At 39.2% G+C, this 24,916-nt stretch overlaps 3 protein-coding genes across 5 annotated transcripts in view; 1 reads left to right on the top strand and 2 right to left on the bottom strand.

The window, feature by feature from the left end:
• The window catches only part of ptpn4b (protein tyrosine phosphatase non-receptor type 4b), a 42,438-nt gene extending 23,992 nt beyond the window's left edge, over positions 1–18,446 (top strand). Inside the window, exons 16-27 of the mRNA XM_027168548.2 lie at positions 2,975–3,134; positions 3,254–3,334; positions 3,430–3,486; positions 3,699–3,855; positions 4,026–4,198; positions 5,104–5,194; positions 5,282–5,343; positions 5,563–5,709; positions 10,659–10,787; positions 11,832–11,980; positions 14,462–14,597; positions 15,256–18,446. Coding sequence (XP_027024349.2) covers positions 2,975–3,134; positions 3,254–3,334; positions 3,430–3,486; positions 3,699–3,855; positions 4,026–4,198; positions 5,104–5,194; positions 5,282–5,343; positions 5,563–5,709; positions 10,659–10,787; positions 11,832–11,980; positions 14,462–14,597; positions 15,256–15,360 — 1,447 coding nt within the window. The 3' untranslated portion in view covers positions 15,361–18,446. The remainder of the gene's footprint in view (positions 1–2,974; positions 3,135–3,253; positions 3,335–3,429; positions 3,487–3,698; positions 3,856–4,025; positions 4,199–5,103; positions 5,195–5,281; positions 5,344–5,562; positions 5,710–10,658; positions 10,788–11,831; positions 11,981–14,461; positions 14,598–15,255) is intronic.
• A 418-nt stretch (positions 18,447–18,864) lies between these two features.
• LOC113657049 (fibulin-1-like) lies at positions 18,865–23,198 on the bottom strand. Of its 3 annotated transcripts, XM_047821457.1 has the most exons (6): positions 22,788–23,198; positions 21,048–21,170; positions 20,483–20,611; positions 20,177–20,380; positions 19,264–19,407; positions 18,865–19,178 (listed from the first exon to the last, which is right to left on the bottom strand). In XM_047821457.1, the coding sequence occupies exons 2-6, from the start codon at positions 21,058–21,060 to the stop codon at positions 19,045–19,047; spliced, it is 624 nt and encodes a 207-aa protein (XP_047677413.1). In that variant the 5' UTR covers positions 21,061–21,170; positions 22,788–23,198; the 3' UTR covers positions 18,865–19,044. The 3 variants fall into 3 exon arrangements, with proteins under 3 accessions (XP_047677413.1, XP_027024388.2, XP_047677408.1); XM_027168587.2 differs by lacking the exon at positions 22,788–23,198 and having other exon boundaries at positions 21,048–21,437; XM_047821452.1 differs by lacking the exons at positions 21,048–21,170; positions 22,788–23,198 and having other exon boundaries at positions 20,483–20,817.
• The window catches only part of si:dkey-163f14.6, an 8,522-nt gene continuing 5,830 nt past the window's right edge, over positions 22,225–24,916 (bottom strand). Inside the window, exons 5-6 of the mRNA XM_047822477.1 lie at positions 22,788–22,919; positions 22,225–22,241 (exon numbers count right to left, since the gene is read on the bottom strand). Of these exons, the coding sequence (XP_047678433.1) occupies positions 22,225–22,241; positions 22,788–22,919 (149 nt within the window). The remainder of the gene's footprint in view (positions 22,242–22,787; positions 22,920–24,916) is intronic.

Raw genomic sequence — 24,916 nt, 5'->3', positions numbered from 1 at the left:
AGGAAGTTACAGAACCTGGGCTTAGCAGTTTATGGTTTATAGCCATCATAGCTGAACTGCTGATTAGACTCGAAGCAATGTCCTGTCAAGAACAAGTATAGAGCCAGACTCATGGTTGAAGATAGTTCAAATCAATTCCGTCTCGCCTCCACTATCCACACCCACTACTTTGGAGTGAGTATTCCAAAACATTAAAGTTGTTTTTTATTATATTAATCTTCATCCATCTGTGGGGCAGGTTGCACTCACAAAAACTGCTGGTGTAAAGCAAACCACCTACTGGAATGCCTAACAAGTACCGGCAGGGCATTATGGACTGGGGCTTTTTCAGTGTTTGGGCTAGGACGCAAAATTTCACAGAAGGGTATCATTGCAACAGTTTGGGCCCTTTTTTTTACCATGACAATGCCCCTGATCACAAAGTGAGGTTCATAAAGACACGGTTTAACAAGTTCTTATATAGTATGGAAGAACTCCAGTGGACTGTACAGAGCCCTACAACCTGAACAACCACCTCTGAGATGAACTGAACCATTGATTGCAAACCAGGACAAACATTCTTTATTGACCAAATTAGGACAAATCCCAATGGTCACTCAAGAAACTCTTATAGAAAGCCTTCTAAGAAGATTGGAGGTTTTATAGCTGCAAAGGTGGGGTATTTGCACCCATGGTTTCGGAATGGAATGTTCAGGATACTTGGGTATGCCGGTCCAGACACCCTTTTCCCCTCAGATTTGTTTGCACCCTCGTCTCAGTTACTTCTCAGTTTCTTTCCCCTGTTAATGCTGGAAAACAGTCAGCAACTTTTGGATTATATTGATATGGTAGACAGCTTTTGAAGCACAGCTTTGAAATGGTTGTGGTTGTGGTGGTGGGTGTGTGCAGTTTCGAAGCAGAAGAGGTCACAGTTGTCAGTAATTTTTAACAGATCTGTTTTGCAACACTTTTTTTTTTTTTATCTTTATGACCATGTCCCCATAATACAGTATGTACTATAGTACAACATGAGGTTGAGTATATAAAATAACCCCCATTTGTCTATCTAACAATTTTCACATATCAGGAATACCAGATGAAGTGAATAACACTTGGACAAGGTGTAGGATATATCAAGCAGCAAGTGAACAGTCGTTTATTTCTCAAAGGTAGATGTGTTGGAAACAGGAAAAATGGGCAAGTTACAATATTTTACTTGTATTGAAACTTCCTCATAAGACCCACTAGTAAGATTGACTGTGAACGTAGGATCAAGGCGATGACCGCATGCTTAAGTACATCGGTGACCATTACTGTGTGTGCACATGTGTGCATAGTGGAGAAATGTTAATCAAGTTCATATTTGAGTCATCACTGTTTCCACAGAGCTCAGATATGTAGTTGGCATTTGGAGCCTGTGTTTATTTTAGCCTTACGCACTAGGTGGAAACTTTTTTGGTTGGGGCTGTGGTTTTCTTTTGCTGTTCATGGGAGGTCAGGAGATTGAAAGGTTTTGATGTATATGACAGTATAATACAACATGCCTTTAGATACTAACTAGCTCTTACACCTCTACTGTGTGCACTTTGCCCTCTAACGCTTGAACGGAAGCACCGTGTGTGTGTGTGTGTGTGTGTGTGTGTGTGTGTGTGTGTGTGTGTGTGTGTGTGTGTGTGTGTGTGTGTGTGTGTGTGTAATGAATATATAAACGCTTTAACCATGCTTTTGTTGGCAGCATCAATTAAACACTGGGTTTTTACTTTGTTACCTTATTAATGTGTTGCTTTAGTCTGATTGATCAGTTACATTAGTTATATAACATGTATAACAAATAAAATAGCTATTAAACAATTCTAAACTTGACAGTAACACTCTTGTGGTTGTGGCTAATGTGGTAATAAGGGTTTCATTGTAAATCTAAAAATGACATGGGCAACAGATTGCATGCACATGACTAATACAGTGGGTCTTATGTGCTTCCTAGTGTTTTAAAGTGTCACTAACGTCATGTCCGCTCTATAAAGCAAGAACTGTCCACAGAGCGGTTATTTTTGGCAATGCTTGCCTGTTAATCAGGCTTTGCATTTTAACCAAGGATCACAACTTTGGATGGTTCTTTGTACAGAGACCAAGCCAGGGATTATTACATAGAGTGTGTAATCATTTAACGTGTGATATGTAGTCTAGGAAACTGGACCATTTAAGAAAATTCTTTGTGTACTTGTAGCCCATCCGCCTCAAACCGCATTGAGGTGCTTTGAGATGCTTTTCAGTACACCACCGTCGTACAGAGTTGTTCAGAGATGATCCAATCATCACTTACTAAATAACAGCGTTATTAAATTCTATACATTTAGACCTGCTGCTGTGTTTTTCTGGAACTGTATCTCTTTATCTCAGTCTGTTGGACTGGATGTTTCACCTTTACGCTCCTTTTACCTTCATCTTATTTTATTTTATTGCAATTTTCTGATAGAAATGTCCAATAGGCATAAAATGCTTAGCAGTATCACTGTCTAGTGAACAGAACTGTTTTCCTTTCATGCTTGTAATCAGAGCGTTAATAATGAGGCCGTGTGTGTGTGTGTGTGTGTGTGTGTGTGTGTGTGTGTGTGTGTGTGTGTGTGTGTGTGTGTGTGTGTGTGTGTTTGTGTGAAGACCAAGGCCTGGTTGCAGTTCCACAGGCATATGGGAGCTAATTCTCGCTTCTTATGCTAACATTCAGATTCCCAATTTCTTTTAACCCAAGTGTTGTTAGGATCCTATTTCTTAGGATTTGTGCAGAAACCAGCTGTCAGCTCTGTGTGTATAGCTCTGTGTGTATAGTATATTAGAGAATTGATTTTTTTTTTTTTTTACTTCTAGTCGGTGGGTTGATGTCCGCTATATCAGCAAAATTATGCATCTGATGTGATGTACCTGTAAAACCGCATCCTGTAGGTTGTGCTCTCATTGCATTACCAGCCTCTTTCATTTCCACTGTGCTGCCTCGCAGATCTCCAGATAGTGCAATAGACAGCCAACCTCCTGCACTTCCACCAAAGCAGTCCAGGAAGAACCTGATCAGTCACATCAGCCAATCCCGATCTGAGCTTGAGCTCGATGACCACTCCGCAGAACTCTATGACGTTCCTGGAGCTTCAGATAAGAGCATGGTGGGGCATTTATTTATTTTATTTTTTTATTTATTTATTATTCCATTTATCTATCTTCTCGTGTAGCAGTTCCTTACATTCTTTACATTTTACATTCTTTACATTTTACATTTATACAGAATGGAGCAGTTCCACACGACAACCTCGTCCTGATCAAAATGAAACCGGATGAAAACGGACGTTTCGGATTTAACGTTAAGGTACGTTTGCGCTAAAAACCGGTCATTTTGGGAAAGTACTAAAGGTTCGACCAAAGGATCAGCAATATGTCACGATTCCTGCCCTCTGTCCACAGGGTGGCGCTGATCAGAGAATGCCCATCATTGTGTCTCGCGTCGCTCCTGGAACTGCGGTAAGCTCCATTTTTTTTGCCTGTAAGATTTCATTTTAATTCCTGTTACCGCATCTAAAGCTAGAGGCTTCAAATAAAGTTGAATAAAATGGGGCGACACAAACCTTCTAAAATTCACACACTAGACACTAGAGAACATAGTGCACAGTGGGTATGTCATTTCCTGTGTATTGCATCCTTGTGTCATTTGACTCCTACCTCATATTCCGCAGGCGGACCTGTGTGTACCGCGTCTTAACGAGGGTGACCAGGTGGTGCTGATAAACGGGCGGGACATCTCGGACTACACACACGACGACGTGGTCATGCTAATCAAAGCCAGCTGTGAAAACCAATCAGGAGAGCTTATTCTGCTAGTAAGACCCAATGGTGAGGAACTAATTGTCATTGCTTGTTACTGTTCTAATGTAAGTGATATGAAATTGGGGGAAAATATGTGAACCATTTGACCTGTTGTTGTCTATTTAATAAAAGAATTGCTAACTGTTGTGGTTATTCCGAATGACTGCTAAAATATTCGCTTTATCGGACGCTTCCAGCAATTTACGACGTGGACGAAGAGGAGGAGAAGCTGGATTTGGAGCCGGAGTTCCAGTACATTCCAGAAAGCCACACTCTGGATCGCTCGCACTCAGACCCGGACGGTTGGAAATCGTCCTTCCAGATGCTGAGAGAAGGCCTGAGTAATGGCTCTGTGCTCATTCAGTTTGATGTGAGTCACCTAGTACACATACTACACTGTTTTGTTAGACAGTGGAGCAATGGCAGAAGCTACACCCCGAATCACCTACTACACACTAACACTATGCACTAAAAGTCCAGTGTATGAAATTTCTAAGAGCAGTCTTGTCTCAAACTAAACTTTTTACTATGCATAAATATAAGCCATTTCCCAGTCAATAACGAATTGTAGCCCCGCCCCCCTTTCCACTACATAAGCAGAGCTGTGAGTTTTGACAGCATAAAGATTCCATCCTTTCACACATGGTTGAATAAGAACGTCACCCGAATCCTTGAAGTGCTTCTTTATGGTGGAATTTTCAGTGGGAATAAACCACTCACTAGTAGGCGATTTGAGAAGCACTTTCATCCTACAATGTCAGTGTCTGTCTCTCACACACTTACTGACAAGTCCCATATTTACAGTGTTGTTAAATCATTTTCTAACATAGTTTAAACCGAAATAAAACACATTCTGTTCTCAGGGGGTTTAACCTAAAGTGTCATTTTCATATCTTTATAATATCTCTCATATGTTATAATTTTGTGCTTTTGGTATCTTTACCTGCTGTTGTATTTAAGGGACCTTTGATTTGCTTCTAAACATCACTTCCTGTTATCATGATACACTCTGTGCTGTTTCCTGTTTCATGACTTTGCTGTTTCTCTAGTAGACTTTTCTCATGAGCTTGTGTGCTGGGGAGGCACAAAAAAAAATCTGCTCTTACTTCTTAGACCTAGGTATGGTTAGGGGTTTTGTAAGATGATCCCTAAAGACAGAACTGAATATGAAGCCACCTCAGATGAGGTTGTTTAAAAAACCTGTAGCCTTAAATGTTGAAACCTTATACATAACATTTTGCTAATCGTATCTCTCATTATTTCCTTTGTCTCCAGCAACTGTATCGAAAACGACCCGGCATGTCCATGTCCTGCGCCAGGTTACCACAGAACCTGTCGAAAAACCGCTACCGGGATATTTCACCGTGTAAGTACGGATATAACACAGCATTCTATTTCCTATATTTAAATTACGCGAAAAGGTTTTGACTCACGAGCGCCTTGTTTCACACAGATGACGCGACCCGAGTCGTCCTGCAGGGACCCGAGGACTACATCAACGCAAACTACATTAACGTGAGAACCTTTAAAATTACAAATCCAAGTAAATAAATAAATAATATAATAATCTCTTAACCCTTAAAGAAGATAAATGAGGATTTGTTTGCGCATATGCGTACCATACATACATACTATTTTTGGTATGAAATTAATGAGTTCAAACCTAAACTCTAGTATCCTGTACTATATGAGCACTGTTGTTAACTGTGTTGGTGTGTGTTTTTGTGTCCTAAGATGGAGATACCAGGTGGAGGCGGTGTAAGGCGGTACATTGCGTGTCAGGGTCCACTCCCTGCTACCTGCTGTGATTTCTGGCAGATGGTGTGGGAGCAGAGCGTCTCCCTGGTGGTCATGCTCACCACACAGGTGGAACGGGGCAGGGTATGTGTAATGCTTTCCTTTACACTGTGCTCAGACACGGATACACACAAAGCGGGTAAGCAACCGATTGTACGACAGCACAATCACCACTTTCACAAAGCAGCTGCACAAAGATTTCCAATTTATAAGCATACTTTCCTTAATGAGCAAGGTAAAACTCCCTGAAACATCATGAAGGGAAAAATGCTTCAGATAACAGACACAGATGGTAATATATTCAGTCCTGTGAAAAGATTAGGACACCCCATGAAGGACTGGGTTTTTTTAAATAGTTAACGATATGGGAATTTTCTCTTCATTTGAACAATATTGGAAGATTTATGTAATATCTAAACAAATAAAACCAAAGAAATATCGTTTTTTAAATGTTTTTTTTTTTATTTTTTGTGAGGAAAAAGTAAGGACACCCCCACATTTATTTGTACTTAAAATGAATAAAATGACCTACAGGTGTATCATATCAGGTGCACATTATTAGGACATTATTATAGAGCTTTGTCTTATTTAAACCTCAGATATTTAGTTTGGCTTGTTCTTAATTGTTTATGTGAGAGGTATCACCATGTTGAGATCCATAGAGCTCTCTGAGGCCTTCAGAAAGAAGATTGTTGATCCTTACGAGTATGGTAAGGGATATAAAACAATCTCAAAAGAATTTAAAATTAGTCATTTCACTGTCCAAAAATTTCCATTTTAAAATGTAATTTTTTTTTTTCCATTTTAAAATTTCAATGGAGAACATATAAAACACCTGCCAAAATGGCCAGGTCAGGCCATCCAAGCAAGTTCACACAAGAAACAGACCTTAAGATGCTTAAAGAAGTCTCCAAAAACCCTAAAATGTCATAACGGGACCTACAGCAAGGTCTATCTTCTTGACCTCATGTTTTTCTTAGGAGGATCATGGGAGGTGTGCAAGGAGGAAACGTCTGCTGTCTAATTCAATTCAATTCAAGTTTATTTGTATAGAGCTTTTTACAATAGACATTGTCTCAAAGCAGCTTTACAGAACATAAACATAGAGCAGAAGGTAAACATAATTAATGATAAAGGAATTAACGAATAATAAAAGAAATAAGAATTAACAGAATAAAAATTCTAGATTATTATTAGATGTATATAGTTCACAGTGTGTATGTATTTATTCCCCTATGAGCAAGTCTGAGATGACTCAGGCAGCAGTGGCAAGGAAAAACTCCCTTAAATTGGTAAAGGAAGAAACCTTGAGAGGAACCGGACTCAAGGGGGAACCCATCCTCATATGGGTGACACTGGGGGTGTGATTGTAATATACAGTCAGTTAAATGTTGTATTGGTGTGAGGTTCAAGGACTTCTGATCTCCTGAGTACCACAGAGTCTAACTGGAGATGTCTCAGGATTCTTAGAGTCGGCCTCGGCTCAGTGGACGTCCAAAGGCTTCGTCCCACAGAGGACGTTGGGAGCTGGTACAATGTCTGGATGCCTCAGGATAGGTACAAAGAGAGAAGCAGTGGAAAGGGATTAACACATCTGCTGTTCATAAAAATGTGCTGGTCTGATGTACTGGTGCATGATATTATGGGATGTATTATGTGTACGCCTGACTAAAGAGATGAGTTTTTAATCTACATTTAAACTGGGAAAGTGTGTCTGCGCCCCGAACACTATCAGGAAGACTATTCCAAAGTTTGGGAGCTAAATAAGAAAACGCTCTACCACCTTTAGTAGACTTAGATATTCTGGGAACTACCAAAAGCCCTGAGTTTTGTGATCTCAGAGAGCGTGAAGGATTGTAACGTGTTAGAAGACTAGTTAGATACATGGGAGCTAAACCATTAAGAGCCTTGTACGTAAGTAGCAGCAGTTTGTAGTCAATTCTATACTTAACAGGTAGCCAGTGTAGAGATGATAAAATTGGGGTTATATGGTCATACTTTCTTGTCCTAGTGAGAACTCTGGCAGCTGCATTTTGGACTAACTGTAACCTATTTATTAAAGATGCAGGACAACCACCTAGTAATGCATTACAATAGTCCAGTCTAGAGGTCATGAACGCATGAACTAGCTACTCAGCATCAGATACAGACAGGATGTTTCTCAGCTTGGCAATGTTTCTAAGGTGGAAGAAGGCTGTTTTGGTAGTATGAGCGATATGATTTTTAAAAGACAAGTTACTGTCTAATATAACACCGAGGTCTTTCACTGTCGACCTACTTGTAACAGTACATCCCTCTAAATGGGAGTTAAGTTGTGAGAGTTTATGTGCACTGGTTTTTTGGACCTATGAGTAGTATTTCTGTCTTATCGGAGTTTAACAATAGAAAGTTGCAGCTCATCCAGTCTTTTATCTCTCTAAGGCACTGAGTTAATTTGGACACTGTGGCTATTTCATCTGGTTTTGATGAGATATATAACTGTGTGTCATCAGCATAACAATGGAAACTAATCCCATGTCTTCTAATAATGTTCCCTAATGGAAGCATGTATATAGAGAAAAGCAGAGGTCCTAGAACTGATCCTTGAGGGACCCCATAATTAACTGGTAGTAAACTGGAGGATTCACCATTTAATTCTACAAAATGGTATCGGTCAGACAGGTAGGATCTAAACCAGCTTAAAGCCTGACCATGAATACCTGTGTAATATTGTAAGCGATCTAGAAGAATGTTGTGATCTATAGTGTCGAATGCAGCACTAAGGTCAAGTAGAACTTATAGTGACATACAGTCTTGGTCCGAAGCTAAGAACAAGTCGTTTGTAACTTTAACAAGTGCAGTTTCTGTGCTATGATGGGGCCTGAAACCTGACTGAAACTCTTCAAGGATGTTGCTCTCCTGTAAGAAGGAGCTCAGTTGAACAGACACAACCTTTTCAAGTATTTTAGACATAAACGGAAGGTGTGAGATAGGTCTGTAATTTGATAGTTCATTAGGGTCTAAGTTAGGTTTTTTGATGAGTGGCCTAATAACTGCCAACTTAAAAGACTTCGGGACGTAACCTAAAGATAACGAGGAGTTAATGATATTAAGAAGAGGCTCACCAGCTTTATGTAACACTTCTTTCAGTAGTTTAGTTGGGATGGGGTCTAGTGAACATGTTGTTGATTTAGCTGTAGTAATAAGTTTATCTAACTCTTCCTGTCCTGTACTTGTAAAGCTGTGTAAAGCCTTAGGTGAGATTGTGTCACTGGTTGCTCTCATATGTTGAGCGTCACCTATTTTATTCCTGATACTTTTGATTTTATCAGTGAAGAATCTCATAAAGTCCTCACTACTGAAATGTGATGGAATAGTGTGTTCAGATTTCTGATTTTTTGTTAAACTAGCCACTGTGCTAAATAAAAACCTGGGATTGTTCTGGTTATTTTCTATGAGTTTGCTCAGGTGCTCAGCCCTAGCAGCGTTTAGAGCCTGTCTGTAGCTGGACATACTGTCCTTATATGCAATTCTAAACACCTCTAATTTAGTTTTTCTCCATTTCCGTTCGAGGTTACGGGTCTCCCTCTTGAGGGTGTGAGTATGACTATTATACCATGGTGCAAGTGTTTTATCTCTAACCTTCTGTAATCTGACTAGGTCGTTTGAGTTTGAGGGTACAGTAAGAAGTCCAGACAGATCAGGCAGGTTATTTGTGAATCTGTCTTTGGTGGTCAGAATAATGGTTCTACCGAGTCAATAACGTGGTGAGACACAGTTAGTCTGTTCTATAGGTAGTGTGTACATTATGAGGTAATGGTCTGTGATGTCATCACTTTGAGGAATGATATCTATATCAGTGACTTCTATTCTGTGTGATATTATTAAATCTAGTGTGTGTGGTTACGTCGATGAGTTGCACTAGTGATGTTTTGTTTGAGCCCAAGTGAGTTTAGTAAGTCCATAAATGTGAGTCCTAAAGCGTCGTTTGTGTCGTCAACATGAATGTTAAAGTCTCCTACAATTAATGCTTTGTCAAAGTTAACCAATAGGTCTGAGAGAAAATCTGTGAATTCTCTAAGAAAAACTGTGTAGGGCCCTGGGGGTCTGTACACGGTCGCTAGAGCAAGAGACATCAGGGATTTCTTCGTGTGCATGTGCGAAAGAAAAACATGAGGTCAAGACAGAAGTTTGTGAAAGAACACAGAGACAAAGGACAAGATTTCTGGAATAATGTGCTTTGGACAGATAAGTCTAAAACGGAATTATTTGGACAGCATAACAGAGGACATGTTGGGAGTAAACCAAATACAGCATTTCAACACGGAGGCGGAAGTGTTATGGTTTGAAGCTGTTTTGCTACAGCAGGACTTCTGCATTTGCTACAGCATGAATTCTACATTGTATCAGAAGGTGTTTGAGGAACATGTGAGACCATCTGTCAAAGAACATTGACGCTGAAGCGAAACTGAACCTTGAAACATGACAATCACATAAACCATACCAGATTTTTGTCGTTGTTGTTGTTGTTTATATGCAATTACATCACTTAAGAACTTAATATTTAATGGGGTAATTTTTTTACATGACTTTTATTTAATTATATATGATAAATAAGATAAACTGATACATTTTAATATATATACAGTATATATATCTTTAAAGCTGCTTTGTGTTGATGTTCATTGTTGAAAGTGCTATACAAATCAAATCGAATTATAAATCAATTATGTTTGGTTCACTTTGTGCTGTCGTTAAACAGTTTAGACTCAGCACTATAGCAAAAACAACAAAAAAAAAACACTTTTTCATCCTTTTTCTGAAATAGACTTCATCGAGTATTCACTCCATCACCCCTGTTGCTGGTAATCCCCTAAAATGCAACTAGTTGCCATGAGAAATTATTTAATTATTTAGTGATCCCAATTCCACAACACCATAATAACATAAAAACACCTTTCTGCTCATTTTCAGATTGAAAATTGTGTCAACACAAACACAAAGCTTTAGATTTCACTGACTCACAAGGCGGCTTTTTTTTTTCTTTCTTTCAGGTGAAGTGTCACCAATACTGGCCGAACGTCTCCACCACTGGCACTTACGGGAATTTCCAGGTCTCCTGCGTATCTGAGGATGGGAAATCGGCGTATCTGCTCCGAGCGCTGACGCTCACACACCTGGAGGTAATGCCTACAGTATGATTATAATGCTATATCATTATGATTATTTAAAACTAAACAAAAACTTTATTTTATTATACTATACAGTGATGCCTCGAGATACAAGTTTAATTCGTTCCGTGAACTTGCTCGCATCTCAAAACAATTTTCCCAGTTTAAATGAATTGAAATCCCATTAATCCGTTCCAGCTCGCAAAATTCCACTCCAGTTGTTTTGTTTGTGTTTTGAATATGAAAAATGTTCAGTAACTGTATTTATAAATGACAAATATTGTATAAAACATACAGTAATAAAAGAGAATGTTAAAAAAATAAACTGGTTTTACTTTACGGAAGATGCGCTCGGAGGTTGAGGGAGGAGTAAACAGGCAGAGGAGTTAGGAGGAATTTTGTCTCGTACGTACACTTTCGCTTTCGTTCCCTTACTCGTTACTGTACACTCTTAATGCTACTTTACACTTAAATAGATCTTAACTAAACTTCACTAAAATTAACAAACTTAAATCAAGCATCGCATTAGTTCAGGCAGGCCACGTCATGAAGCGCGCATCAGCTGTTAATCAGCTGTCCACGACGCGCACCAATCCGGTTACGACATCCATATTACTCGGCAATTAAAATTCCCATTCATGGAGCCACTCTAGCGTTTCGCTGTTGCTGCGATCTAAACTCCCTCCTCCAACCCCAACTCCACCATGCCGGAACTCGCGTTCCTTGTACCAGTTTACATCATAAATCTCCACATATTTTTCTCTCTCTCTCCCTCTCTCTCTACTTATTTAATTATTTATTTATCCATTCATTCATTTATTACTTTCCAAAAAGGCGCAAGCGAGCATATCTAATTCTATGCAAAAAAAAATTTGCTCATATATCAAGACAAAAATTTGGTTGAATCACAGCTCGTATCTCAAAAAATCGTGTCAATGAACTCGTATCTCGAGGTATCACTGTACATTTGTTCATGTCAGTTTACCCTTAATGTGTCATGTGACCAGATGTATATGTGTATAAGTTTATTGTGTGTGTGTGTGTGTGTGTGTGTAGACTAAAGAAGAGAGGCATATTTGTCAGATGCAGTACATGGCTTGGCCCGATCACGGTGTTCCAGAAGACTCCTCCGATTTCATGAACTTTGTGAGCTTGGTGCGTAGCAAGCGAGGAGACTTGCAGGACCCTGTGGTTGTGCACTGCAGGTGAGACCCAACGCAACACAAGACCACCATTCAACACACCGACATCTTCACACAAAAAGTCTTGGCCCCCTTCCTGATTTTTTTTTTTATTTGTTGCATGTTGGTCACACTTTAGTATTTCAGATCATCAAACAAACTTTAACATTAGTCAAAGTTGACACAAGTAAACACAACATGCAGTTTTTAAATTAAGGTGGTTGTTATTAAGGGAAAACAAAATCCAAACCCACATGGCCCTGTGTGAAAAAGTGTTCTTCCTGTGCATGCTGACATATGCAACCTTATGTTTGCATACACTGCGTTGTCTCCCATACAGTCAATGTGTTGTTTCAGTTTCAGCCGCTGCTTTAAATGTGTATTAAAAACCTTGAGTCTGTTAATGTTTTAATTTCTGGTGGTAAATCGTTCCATAAATTTATGCCTCTTACTAAAAATGACGTCTGACCAAATGTCGTTCTACGTTTTGTGGCTATACAGTTTCCACTAGTCATTCCTCTAGTTCTTATTCCGCTCTTTTGTTTCACTACTAATTGACAGAGTATTTCTGGTGCAAGATTGTACATACACTTAAAAATTAGTTTTAAAAATGAATAATTTACAAAACTGAATATATTATGAACTCAATATATTATGCTTCCTTAGAATGATACAATGGTGCCATCTTAAAGGTTTTTGGTCCATTACTTTTAACGCCTGTTTATATAATGACCTTATAGGTGTAACTGTTGTTTGATTGGCCTGACCCCAAACAGTGATGCAATATGATAGATGAGAAAATATCATAGAATGCATAAATTGCTGTGCTGCCTTAATGGGTATGTATTGTCTTATTAATCGAAAGCAGTTTAAATTAGTCTTGACAATTCTACACAGCCTCTTTACATGACTAACACACTTAAGATGAGAATCTAATGTAACCCCTAGAAATTTAAATTCATGTACCTCAACTATCTCCTAATCATCAATCTTTATTCTAAAATGTTTATTGAGCTTTCGTTTTATTGAAATTCCATGTCAGATGATTGTTTCGGAGCCACTGTGATGCACCATCCAATTCTTTTGAAAGCATTTCAGCTGCAATCTAAGGAGTTTTTGCTGAGCTATATATAATTGTGTCATCTGCATACATTTGGCTTTCTTGCAACTGTATGGAAGATCATTTATATATAAACTAAAAAGCAAAGGGCCTAAAATTGAGCCTTGTGGAATTCCGATTCGACAAGTTTGAAAAGATGTGGCCTAGTGTAAATTTTAACAAATCAGATAGCTATCGGATCCGAGAAAAGACATGAAGTGACCAGGTGTAAAAAGGCCCAGTAGCTACACACCATGCAAAAATCCAAAGAAATTCAGGAACAAATGAGAAAGACAGTAATTGAGATCTACCAGTCTGGAAAAGGTTATAAAGCCATTTGTTCCTAAACGCTTTGGGACTCCAGCGAACCACAGTGAGAGCCGTTATATATACACAAATGGTGAAAACATGGAACAGTGGTGAACCTTCCCAGGAGTGGCCGACTGACCAAAATTATCCCAAGAGTGCAGCGACGACACATCCAAGATATCACAAAAGACCCCACAACAATATCCAAAGAACTGCAGGCCTCACTTGCCTCAGTTAAGGTCAGTGTTCATCACTCCACCATAAGAGAGAGACTCTGAAAAATGGCCTGCAGGGCAGAGATCCAAGACAAAAACCGCCGCTGACCAAAAAGGACATAAAGACTCGTCTCAGTTTTGCCAGAAAACATCTTGATGATCCACAAAACTTTTGGATAAATACTCTGTGGACTGACGAGACAAAAGTTGAACTTTTTGGAAGGTGTGTGTTCCATTACATCTGGCGTAAAAGTAAAACTGCATTTCAGAAAAAGAACATCACACCAACAGTAAAATATGGTGGTGGTTGTATGATGATCTGGGGCTGTTTTGCTGCTTCAGGACCTGGAAGACTTGCTGTGATAAATGGAGCCGTGAATTCTGCTGTCTACCAAAAAATCGTTTTCCCTTAATAATATAAACCTTCATTTAAAAACTGCATGTTGTGTTTGCTCGTGTCATCTCTGACTAATATTTACATTTGTTTGACAATCTGAAACACTACTGGACATGCAAAAAAAAAAAAAAACAGGAAGGGGGCAAACACTTTTTCACACCACTGCACAACCCGGATACTGCAACATTTTCAAACAACAGTCAATCTGTGATATTCAGGATAATAAAATATAATTCTGGAAGATACTGAACACCATGTAATTAAAATTATAAATATTACACTTTTTTTTTAAATAAAGCACATGACCTTATTTCAGTAAACATTTTTGTGTTACTTTGAAAAACCTTTTTTTTTTTAATATATATAAAAGAAACCTGTTTCTATGATGTCAGTACATGATAATCAGTGCTCAGTGTGAGCTCAGCCTGTCCTTGACTGATCCATTGCCCTTCCTCTCCTCCTCCTCCTACCCATCCCCCTGGCAGCGCTGGGATTGGTCGCACAGGGGTTCTGATCACCATGGAGACAGCGATGTGTCTGATCGAGCGGAGTCAAGACGTATATCCGTTAGACATCGTCCGGACCATGAGAGACCAGCGAGCCATGATGATTCAAACTGCAGTGAGTAGTGAAGCTTTTTTTTCTGCTCAAGAAGATCCAGGCATTGTTCTCGACTCTCCATTACGATTGGTCAGACGTTGGTTTACAGTCGATCTAATCTCAGTTGTTTCTGTTTTGCCGGCTATTTCACAGACACATGTATGACGGTGTTGATATTTCACAAATAAGTCAGGACGGTAATTTTATACATGGTTAAGCTTTTGGTTTATATATTCTGCAATTAGATAAGAGCAAACAGGAACGTTTTAATGGATGAACAGCTAAAAAGTAGAACATTTTGTACTTAATAAATTGAAAATTCTAATCAGCACCAAATCGCAGCAGTAGAAGAGAAATACGAAACCGTCTGAACCGCTTTTACAGGATGATAACAGTAGCTTCGTGCCACACCATTACTCGATCTTTTTTTTTAACAGCAAACTCCAAGTGTTTAATTTCTTACTTCTTATTATATTATAGTATTGTTATTTTTTTATTGTTATCCCACTATATTATAACCTAATAAAAATACATTTGTGTTATGAACTTATATACTCGAAAAGATCTAATGGTGAAAAGAACAAATAACTTGTGGAACAGAAATATGTAAAGTTAAAGCCAGTCTAATAATATTTGACATCTGGCCTCCAGTTTTCACTCCATTTTACTACCTTTACAGAGTCAGTATCGGTTTGTATGTGAAGCCATTCTGAGAGTGTATAACGAAGAGATAGTGAAGCCGCTGGAGCTGCCGGAGCTGACCGCATGCACAACAGAGGAATAAAGAGCTACCATGTCCTGGATTCCTTAGCGACTACAACTGTCCCTCTGTCACCTCCTGGTGGATGGCTGCATACATGACCCCTGCAAATTGGAACACAGGCGACAAAAGCACTATTTGCACTTTAGAACAAATGACCACTTGAGGGGATTTACTAGAAAGACAAATGCATCAGGGTGTTGTATAAGCATTAACTTTTTAACAGTGATAAACTTTCAGGGTGGAGGCAAAACTGAACAGAACTAAAAGACAATAGAAAGTTGCTTCTTGTAGTGCCATACACTGAAATGAGCCAACCTGGAACAAACCCTTGGATCACTTTCCTCTGTTCAATGCTATTTATGATTTTTTTTTTTAATTAAAGAGTAAAAAAAAAAAGAGGCCTATGTCCTTCCCACATTTCACCATTTCATTTCATGTCTTTCTAAATCCCTGCTATTTCTGACCAGTGAAATTCAAGTTGTCTGCTTCTGTCCATTGCTCTGATGTTTTGAATCTAACACCGACATGCACACTTTCGATTTAGGTCTTGAATATCTGTTAAATTCATATCATGGTTTAGGACAGCAGCTAAGGGTTTAACTACTGTATACAGTGTTCGAAATAATGTGAAAAATAATGTGATAATGTTCCTTGTTAGCAAGACTTTTTTTTTGCTGTAACATTTACTTATGACACACCAGATCAGGCTGACTGCTTTGGCATGAAATTAATTCTTTTATCAAAGGATATAAGTCAAACAATGATGTCATTTAAATCTACATTATATTTTACCCCATGTAAATTTTGTTACCTAATGCATGTCGGTAGAATTTTATGAGGCTCTTGTACCACATTTCAACCTTTTTTTTTTTTTAAAGTGTCTCACTGGATAACTAAGGTAAATGCACCTACGTAACTAACTGAGGCAATGTCCACACTAATATGTTTTTGTTTGAAAACGTATATTTTTCATCCACACTGAGACAGCATTTTAAGTCAACGAAAACGTAGGTGTTGGAAGACGCTCTCCAAAGCGGATAAATTTGAAAACGCCATCTTCGCGTCTTAGTGGACTGTGAAGACTGAGGCTTTTGAATACTATGACACATTTTTAGTCATGTGATGCAGTCGAAAAGGAATAAACGCCTAGCGGAAATGACACAGGTCAAAGCTTTACTCATGTGCAGTAGGGAGATGTAAGCAGTTTCATACGTTTCAGTGTGCATGAGCAACTTTTGGAAAACGTTTGAAAACGATAAAGTGGACGCGCAGCGTTTTTAGATGTAAACTCCGTTTTCAAATATATCCGGATTAGTGTGGACATGGCCTGATATAAAGGTGCTACAGGTCCATCCCAGTCCTCTTGAATCATCAAGAGTGAGGTAAAAATGCCGTGGTCCCCAACCTGCTACCTTGCAAACTGAAGGGTCTGTAGAAGCCTTATATCAGCATCAAGTAACTAGCACTGTCTGAGACCCTATACCAGACTGAACCAGGTTCTAAAGGGCCAGACCCAATTCCATGGGTACAGAACAATGGTATAAACCCTATCCATGTACCGTAGTACCTATGCTAAAAGTGCTCTAGACCAGACCCCTTTAACTGGCTAAGGAAATTATGCTAAAAATCCAGACTCTGTCCCAATCTACCTAAGGTGCTAATGTTGAGAGCTTTGTAACTGGCTAAGGAAATGTTGCTGTAGACCCCAAACTTGTCCTGGAGCACCTAAGGTAAAGGTGCTATAGCCCAGACCCCTGTAACTGGTTAAGGAAATGATGCTATAGAGCCTGACCCTGTCCCAATCTACCTAAGGTGCTATAGCCCAGACCCCTGTCACTGGCTAAGGAAATTATGCTGTAGACCCTGTCCTTGTACTGTATCCCCTGACACAATTCAAGTCAATATACATTATAGTACAATTAAATTCTTTGCTGTGCTTGATAGGAAGTTGGGGTCATGGGGGTTAAGGTCTTTCCTCGAGGGTCCAACACTGATGCTTGGGTTTGTTGAGGTTTGAACAGCATCTTCATTTCCACTAGCAATAGATAGTACCAGTAGTACCTTTGCCTGAGTCAGGTAGCAGGCTTATAGTACCTTTTGATTACTTAACCTTGTGCAAGGAAGGAACCTTTGATATCATTACCTTCATGAAAGAAGAGGTCCTATGAAGCTTATGTCCCTGTGCCTGGAAACTGAGGTGAACGTATCAACATTGTATCTGATAAAGTAATGGTTCTGTAGGTATTGTTCTGGTACTGGCATTGGCTAAAGACGTTAGTACAATTAATACGGTAATGATATGATTATGATAGTAATTGCACCTAGTCCGGTACCTGACTCCATTAAAGCTACTATTGCACTGGCCCTTGCCAATGGAAAATGAAGATGACCTTGATCACCGACCGAACATGGGTAATTAAGGTAGAGGGGGTATAAGCCTTGCCCATTTAACTGGAGAATTAACATAGATTTATTCTACACCTGATTTCACAGAAAGCTCTATAGACCGAGTACCTAAAAAAATGTGTCGTTAACATAACACTCATCATTAGTCCCTCATCCTTTGTGAATAAACTCAAATTGTGGAATACACACTGAATTTCCTTTTGTTGTTAATCTCCCTTTTCCCTGAAGAAACTGGAAAAATTATGTGACCAACTACTGTTTTCATGTCTTGCTCTTATTCCATCCGTCCTGTTTTAAGAATTGCACTCCACAATGTAAAAGGGATTTGGCTTCCAGGACCAACACCTGTTTTTGTCCTAATGAATGTCCATCAAGCAGACATGCGAGCTTCCGTGCGTGTTGTGATGAAACTTAAGCTATAGATTTGCTATTAATATTGTGTTGGGACAATGGTATTTTTGTATTATAAAGTTGAGAGAGAGAAAAAAAAGAGAGACAACACTTTGCAGCTGACTTTGTAGCCTGTCGAGCTACTTTATTCTTACTGTAGTTATGGGCAAAGGGGAGTCATGTTGAAATTATATTTATGTCAAAAAATTTGTTAAATAGAGACACCTGTAGGAACATCTCTTAACTACATAGTGTCGAATGTTAAATATTTGTAAATATGTTGTTATATATTAAAAAAAGTGTTCTGAAAAGATGGCTTTAGTTTTTTTTTTTTTCTGGTCAATGATCACGAACAATATACTAATCATTGTACAAATATACAAATATACTTCCAGACACATTGGAGTTGTCTTTAGTAGAAGAGGAAATAACCACCTTTTTCTATTTTTAAAATTCTATAGAAAAATCTTTAATCACATCATATCTTACACGAGGGGTCACGGTGGCTTAGTGGTTAGCACTAGTTTGCCTCACACCTCCAGGGTCAAGGTTCGATTCCCGTCTCCATCTTGTGTGAGTGGAGTTTGCATGTTCTCCCCGTGCCTCTGGGGTTTCCTCCGGGTACTCCGGTTTCCTCCCCACGGTTCAAAGTCATGCATGGTAGGTTGATTGGCACCTCTGGAAAATTGTCCGTAGTGTGTGAGTGAATGAGAGTGTGTGTGTGCCCTGCGATGGGTTGGCACTCTGTCCAGGGTGTATCCTGCATTGATGCCCAAAGACGCCTGAGATAGGCACAGGCTCCCCGTGACCCGAGAGTTCGGATAAGCGGTAGAAAATGAGTGAATTAATATCTTACACGTACATGACAAGGTGTTGAGTAGGTAAAGAGTGGTACTGCCGTTGTCTAGGTTAAACTGGCTGGCATTTCTTCCTGCTGTAAGAAGAGACCCGGTAATTTTCAGGACAAGCGCATCTGTAGCCACCTCTGTGGTTCAGGCAAATGTGGGAGCAGCCAGCATTCCTCACTGTACATTCATTAATATCTGGAAAAAAAAAGAAAAATTCACAGGATAGGCAAATTATTTTGGATATTTCTGGAAATTTCTCCATTCTCTTATATAGACCGACCTTTGCACTGGTATCCATTTGGATGCTGTGTGTATCCACGTGGACAGATGCAGCGGTGTGTGCCTGGCAAGTTAACACACTTCCATTCACACTTGTGCTGCTGGTGCTGTTGCATTTGCTCCATCGCTTCACACTCGTTAATATCTGAAATAAACAAAGACCAACCTAATGGATACATGTACATTTATAAGGGTTATAACATTTTTATACGATCAAATTTCTACTATGATTTATGTGCCAGCAGAATTAAAAATGTTCTTCCTTTTTGCACATTCATATGCTCATAAATGCCTGTGATGTCATCCATCCCACCAAGAAAGCATGGTTTGGGATTAAATCTATTGATCTTCCAACTGGTATTCCAAGAAATACATTTTTGTTAAGACAGAACATATCTTTTGCCAATTGATGGTGTTATATTACCGTGTTGTGTTATCTCTAGGGTTCAATCATGAACAATTATTAAAGATAAAAATTGATGTTATCTATGGGGCATGAGACTTTTTCCTTTGAACCCTGAACATGACAAAGCGGTGGGTATATATCAAAATAATGCTTTAATAAACAATACAGTATTAATATTTTAAATTCTATTCGCATAAATGATTCAAATTCGAATTGCACCTGTCATATACACAATCAAACGCAGTGCAACACTTTTATTGTAATTTCTAGCTAATGTATGTTCTGTAAAATCACTAAATTTTCAGGTAGATTACAGTACATCAAATCCTTCACCACTAATGTTCGGTACAGTTGCTCTAAATACTGATTCATAAAGTTTCGCTATATTTTGACCAAATCGAAATGAATATTTTTTCTGTATAACATTTTTTATAACATAATTTGCTTTAATGCAACTTTAGACATTGAAATAAATTCCATTTCTCTTATAAACGACTGGTGCACCTACCGACGCACGGCAGCGAGGTTGAATTTCCTACCAGCGGGTCAGGACGTTTTCTGCGGTATCCTGGTGGACACTCGGGAACGCAGCTCATCCCATCCCCAGCGAGCTGATATCCGTTTGAACAGACACAGTGGAAAGAACCTGGTGTGTTCACACACGCGTTCGCACATGGTCCGAGACCCGAGTTCTCCATGCATTCATCTGTATCTGTACAATCAAGACAAACTCAAGAAAATCTCAACCTGTCATTATACATATTTAAATTCCATGAAATTAGAGATATGAGTTAATTAATTTATCATGACTGACCTTCACAATGGCCGTCTGTGACGTTCGTGCTATACCCAGCAGGACAGAGACAGTAAAAACTACCTGGTGTGTTAACGCAGCCAAACACACAATGAGCCAAGCCAGCAGGCAGCACACACTCGTTCACATCTGGAACAGAGAGATACGAGTCACAGAATCCAGCTGATGGATGGAACAACATGGCTTCCTTGTAATCTGATTATATCGCATTATACTTCTGTCTATTAATGCAGTTATCCAAACAGTCTGTCACGTGGCAAAACAATCATGCAGATGCAGAGCAAGAGCTTTACATCATTAACATCAAACATCAGATCGCAGTCTGATGTCTGTTACTGGAGCAGTGGCATGGTTGCTGGAACCAGATGGGCTGGTTTGAATATTTAATATAATGAACTTTTTCCTGTTGTGATTTTATTTTTAAAAAAAAAATTATTATTAACTGAAGACCTGTATCTATATGATTTTATGCTTTGTACCGTGTGTGTGTGTGTGTGTGTGTGTGTGTGTGTGTGTGTGTGTGTGTGTGTGTGTGTGTGTGTGTGTGTGTGTGTGTGTGTCTCACCGGTGCAGGACATCCTGTCGGTTGAAAGCTGGAATCCAAGCCTGCAGCTGCACCTGTATGAGCCAAAGGTGTTTTCACAGACCTGCTGGCACTCATGAAGACCCTCCACACACTCGTCCAGATCTACAAACCACACAGACGCATGCTGTTTGCAGAAACACAGACACGCACTACATGTCTGCAGCGGATTAAAGAGGGGATGTTACAGTATATCATATGGATGACCGTTCAGCGATGAAATAAAGACATGTTTGTGCTGCTTATTTCAGACAGAAAGGATTGTAGAAAAGTAATAAACATTTCCTTGTATAATTCCCACATGGAAATATGATCATCTTAGTAAGTGAAAACCAAGCTGCTCTAATGTTCTGCTCTGCACTATAGCATGCCACAAGCGTATGAAGAACCTAGAGGATGTTTTCTGCATCAAACCCTCTCTGCTCGCTATAAATGACCAACGTTACTGTGCTGTATATGTTTAGTAGAGTAGCAGAGGGTAGCTTTGTCTACAAACGTAATTAGCTTTTTTTCATTAAATGATTACTTAGGTTAGCGCTTTTTTTGTGCAGTTTATTTCACCCGACAACAATCCGTCTTGAAGCAGCAATATATAAATATTTGACCGCTTGGATTTTTAACGGTGACTGATGAGTAAATAAGAAAGTTACTGGAATTTGAGTCATCAGTGTCCCAGTGTGTCATGACTCAGAGATCTTAACAACTCGTGCACAATATACTGAGAAAGAGGTCATGAGATAGACACTAAGGTCTCCTTGTTTATGTCATAATTCATAATTATTTACATATTTATTTACTTATTTATTTATTTATTTATTTATTTATTTATTTATTTATTTTTACATAATCAGATGGTATCACCAGTCATATTTGAAGCTGAGAAATGTGAAAAAAAATAAAAAATGAAAACCAGGAAAAAGTTTATAGTAAAGTGGGTAACAACGAGGGCAGTAAAGAATGTCCTTTACCTGCTGTGGCTCGCCCTCATTACAATAACACCCTGCTGTGGGACAAGAATTCACAGCCTTAGGGAAACTCTTAAGAAAAAGTGACAGAACATGAATTTAAAAGGCATTTAGTACGAAATCCAGATGTCCCGGCTGTTTCGCTGACAGATACGTATACATAAAGATTTACGGTGACCAGCGGTAAGTTTTTGTCACAGAACCACGGCGTCTGCGATATGAATGAAACAAATGAGAGGAAGCAGTATGAGCTTCATGAGTTTACCTTCTGCTGTTGTTGATGGTCTTACATGCTACCTCAAGACGCTTAATAGTGCTTCGGTGAATAATCTAACTTAAATATTGTAGAATTTTTGCTGAAATGATAAATACTGTTATGTACTCATCCCATTCTAAAATATACTCATTTGAATAGAACAGAAGCCTTCATTATGTCACATAGACTTTACGGCACAGTGAAATTCTTTCTTCACATATGCCAATGTTGGGGTCAGAGCACAGGGTCAGCCATAATACAGCACCACTGGAGTAGAGAGGGTTAAGGGTCCTGTTCAAGGGCCCAACAGTGACAGCTTAGCAGTGTTGAGGCTTGAACCCTGATCCTCAGGGATCCTCAACAACCCAGAGCCTTAACTGCTTGAGTCATTACTGTTGTTATGGGTAAAGCAAGAGACTTCTTTTTTCCCCAGAATCAGATCACATCCCTGGACTTTTCTACAGGAAAAAATGTGCTCTGGAATAAACATGGATCTCTGACCTCGACATGTCCTTTGGTCCCCCAGCAGCAGGAAGCCAGGCTGGCAGCGACACTCAGCATGATTGTGATTGTGTGCATTCACCTGGCACACTTGAGAGCAGCCGCCATTGTTCACAGAACATGCAGTTAACCCTGTGGGCCAGAAATATAGACAATACACCTGCTTCAAAATAGAACATTCATTTTATCAATCTAACAGCCATGAAAAAAAAAGGTCTGTCATTATCCTCATATTTAAACTAAAAAAAAGAGGATGTTCTCTGCTTCCTGAAATGATTTATTTCCATAAAGATCCGGTCTCGATCTGCGCCAGGCTAATTTATTTACCCTCGGAGATTATACTGTAAGGAGGATTTAGACACTTCAGAAAAAAACCCAGAACCAGTTCATGTTTCTCTAGCTACAACTCTATTCTGTATACATATGAAGCTCAGCAAACTCGGATACGTCTCCTGTCCTTTTCTCACAAGGCAATAAGCAGATGTATGCAAGATCTGCATCAGGAGAAAGATAATGAACTCAGCAGAGCGAAAGCCCAGGGTATTCACAAAATAATCACAAGTTAGTCTGATGTACAGTCTGGAATTCAGTCACAATGAATTTAGCAGGTTAGAGAGATTTCGACTGGCTTTCACACACGTTTACTCTAAGCATCAGCACTGAATACTGAATAAACCAAGGTTAAGAAAAGTGTTACATTAATAAATGCTCATGTACATTATTACACCAGAGATTCAGGACTGGGGAAAAAACTAGGAGGGTAAAAAGATGATACAGTCATTTGAAAAATATAATTGCGGAAGACTGTGTTGGGAATACGCTTTACGTCTTGCTTCAATTACTTTGACATGACTTTATATGAAGTCTATGGGTATCAACAGGACTATTTAAATTAAAAAAAAAAACTTCGTTTGCATTTTTATTTATGTGTCTGTCACTAGATTTCCAGATCTTCCATTTGAGTGAGTTTTAAAGATGGGTACATCCTTAAATTGTGTTATATGGTGCATTATTTATTATCCTAGACACTAAATACACTGATGACTGATCAGAACAAGCAAAACTTACAGTAATAGCCATGCGATGGTCACTGAACAAACTGCACGCCCTCATGGAAAACTGCTTCTTTTTCATTTGTTTTGTTTTATTTCTTGATCTTTTTGAATACTGAACATATCTGTGGTCTCTGTTTATACATTATGTTTTGTATATACTGTATATTATATTATGTCTCTATTCTTTTTATATATTTGCATTTTCTTACTCTTTGCTGCTGTAACAGTGAAATTTTCCCATTGTGGGACGAATAAAGGTATATCTTATCTTATCTACATTCATTCATTTTCTACCGCTTATCTGAACTTCTCGGGTCACGGGGAGCCTGTGCCTATCTCAGGCATCATCGGGCATCAAGGCAGGATACACCCTGGACAGAGTGCCAACCCATCGCAGGGCACACACACACTCTCATTCACTCATACACTCACACACTATGGACAATTTTCCAGAGATGCCAATCAACCTACCATGCATGTCTTTGGAACGGGGGAGGAAACCCGAGTACCCGGAGGAAACCCCGAGGCAGGGGGAGAACATGCAAACTCCACACACACAAGGCGGAGGCGGAAATCGAATCCCCAACCCTGGAGGTGTGAGGCGAACGTGCTAACCACTAATCCACCGTGCCCCCCTATCTTATCTACACAGCTCAAAAAAAAAAGGGAACATTTGAAAACAAATCAGATCTCAATGGGGGAAAAAATCATGTTGGATATCTATACTGATATGGACTGGGCAATGCGTTAGGAACAAAAGGCTGCCACAACATCTGATGGAATTGAAAACTATCAACCTACAGAGGGCTGAATTCAAAGACACCCTGAAAATCAAAGTAAAAAATGATGTGGCAGTCTAGTCCATTTTGCTTAAATCTCATTGAAGCAACTCAGAATGTTGCACAGTAGATTGTATGGCCCTCATGTGCTTGTATGCATGCCTGACAACATCCTGTGGTTTCCTGGGGTATCTCCTTCCCAGATCTGGACCAGAGCATCTCTGAGCTCCTGGACAGTCCGAAGTGCAACCTGACAGCATTGGCCGCTAGACTGAAACAAAGTCCCGGAGGTGTT

The sequence above is a fragment of the Tachysurus fulvidraco genome, chromosome 1 (assembly GCF_022655615.1).
Source record: "Tachysurus fulvidraco isolate hzauxx_2018 chromosome 1, HZAU_PFXX_2.0, whole genome shotgun sequence".
NCBI classification, from domain to species: Eukaryota; Metazoa; Chordata; class Actinopteri; order Siluriformes; family Bagridae; genus Tachysurus; species Tachysurus fulvidraco.
Note: the sequence above shows the minus strand (reverse complement) of the source record. Positions and strands in the feature narration are given on the sequence as shown.

Excerpts from the sequence above, each read along its gene's own strand:
- LOC113657049 (XM_047821452.1), bottom strand. The coding sequence starts at position 20,663 with ATGTTGTTCCATCCATCAGCTGGATTCTGTGACTCGTATCTCTCTGTT. Across the intron at positions 20,381-20,482 it reads CACAGACGGCCATTGTGAAG|ATACAGATGAATGCATGGAG; the intron begins GTCAGTCATGAT and ends TTGATTGTACAG. Across the intron at positions 19,408-20,176 it reads AACCTCGCTGCCGTGCGTCG|ATATTAACGAGTGTGAAGCG; the intron begins GTAGGTGCACCA and ends TGTTTATTTCAG.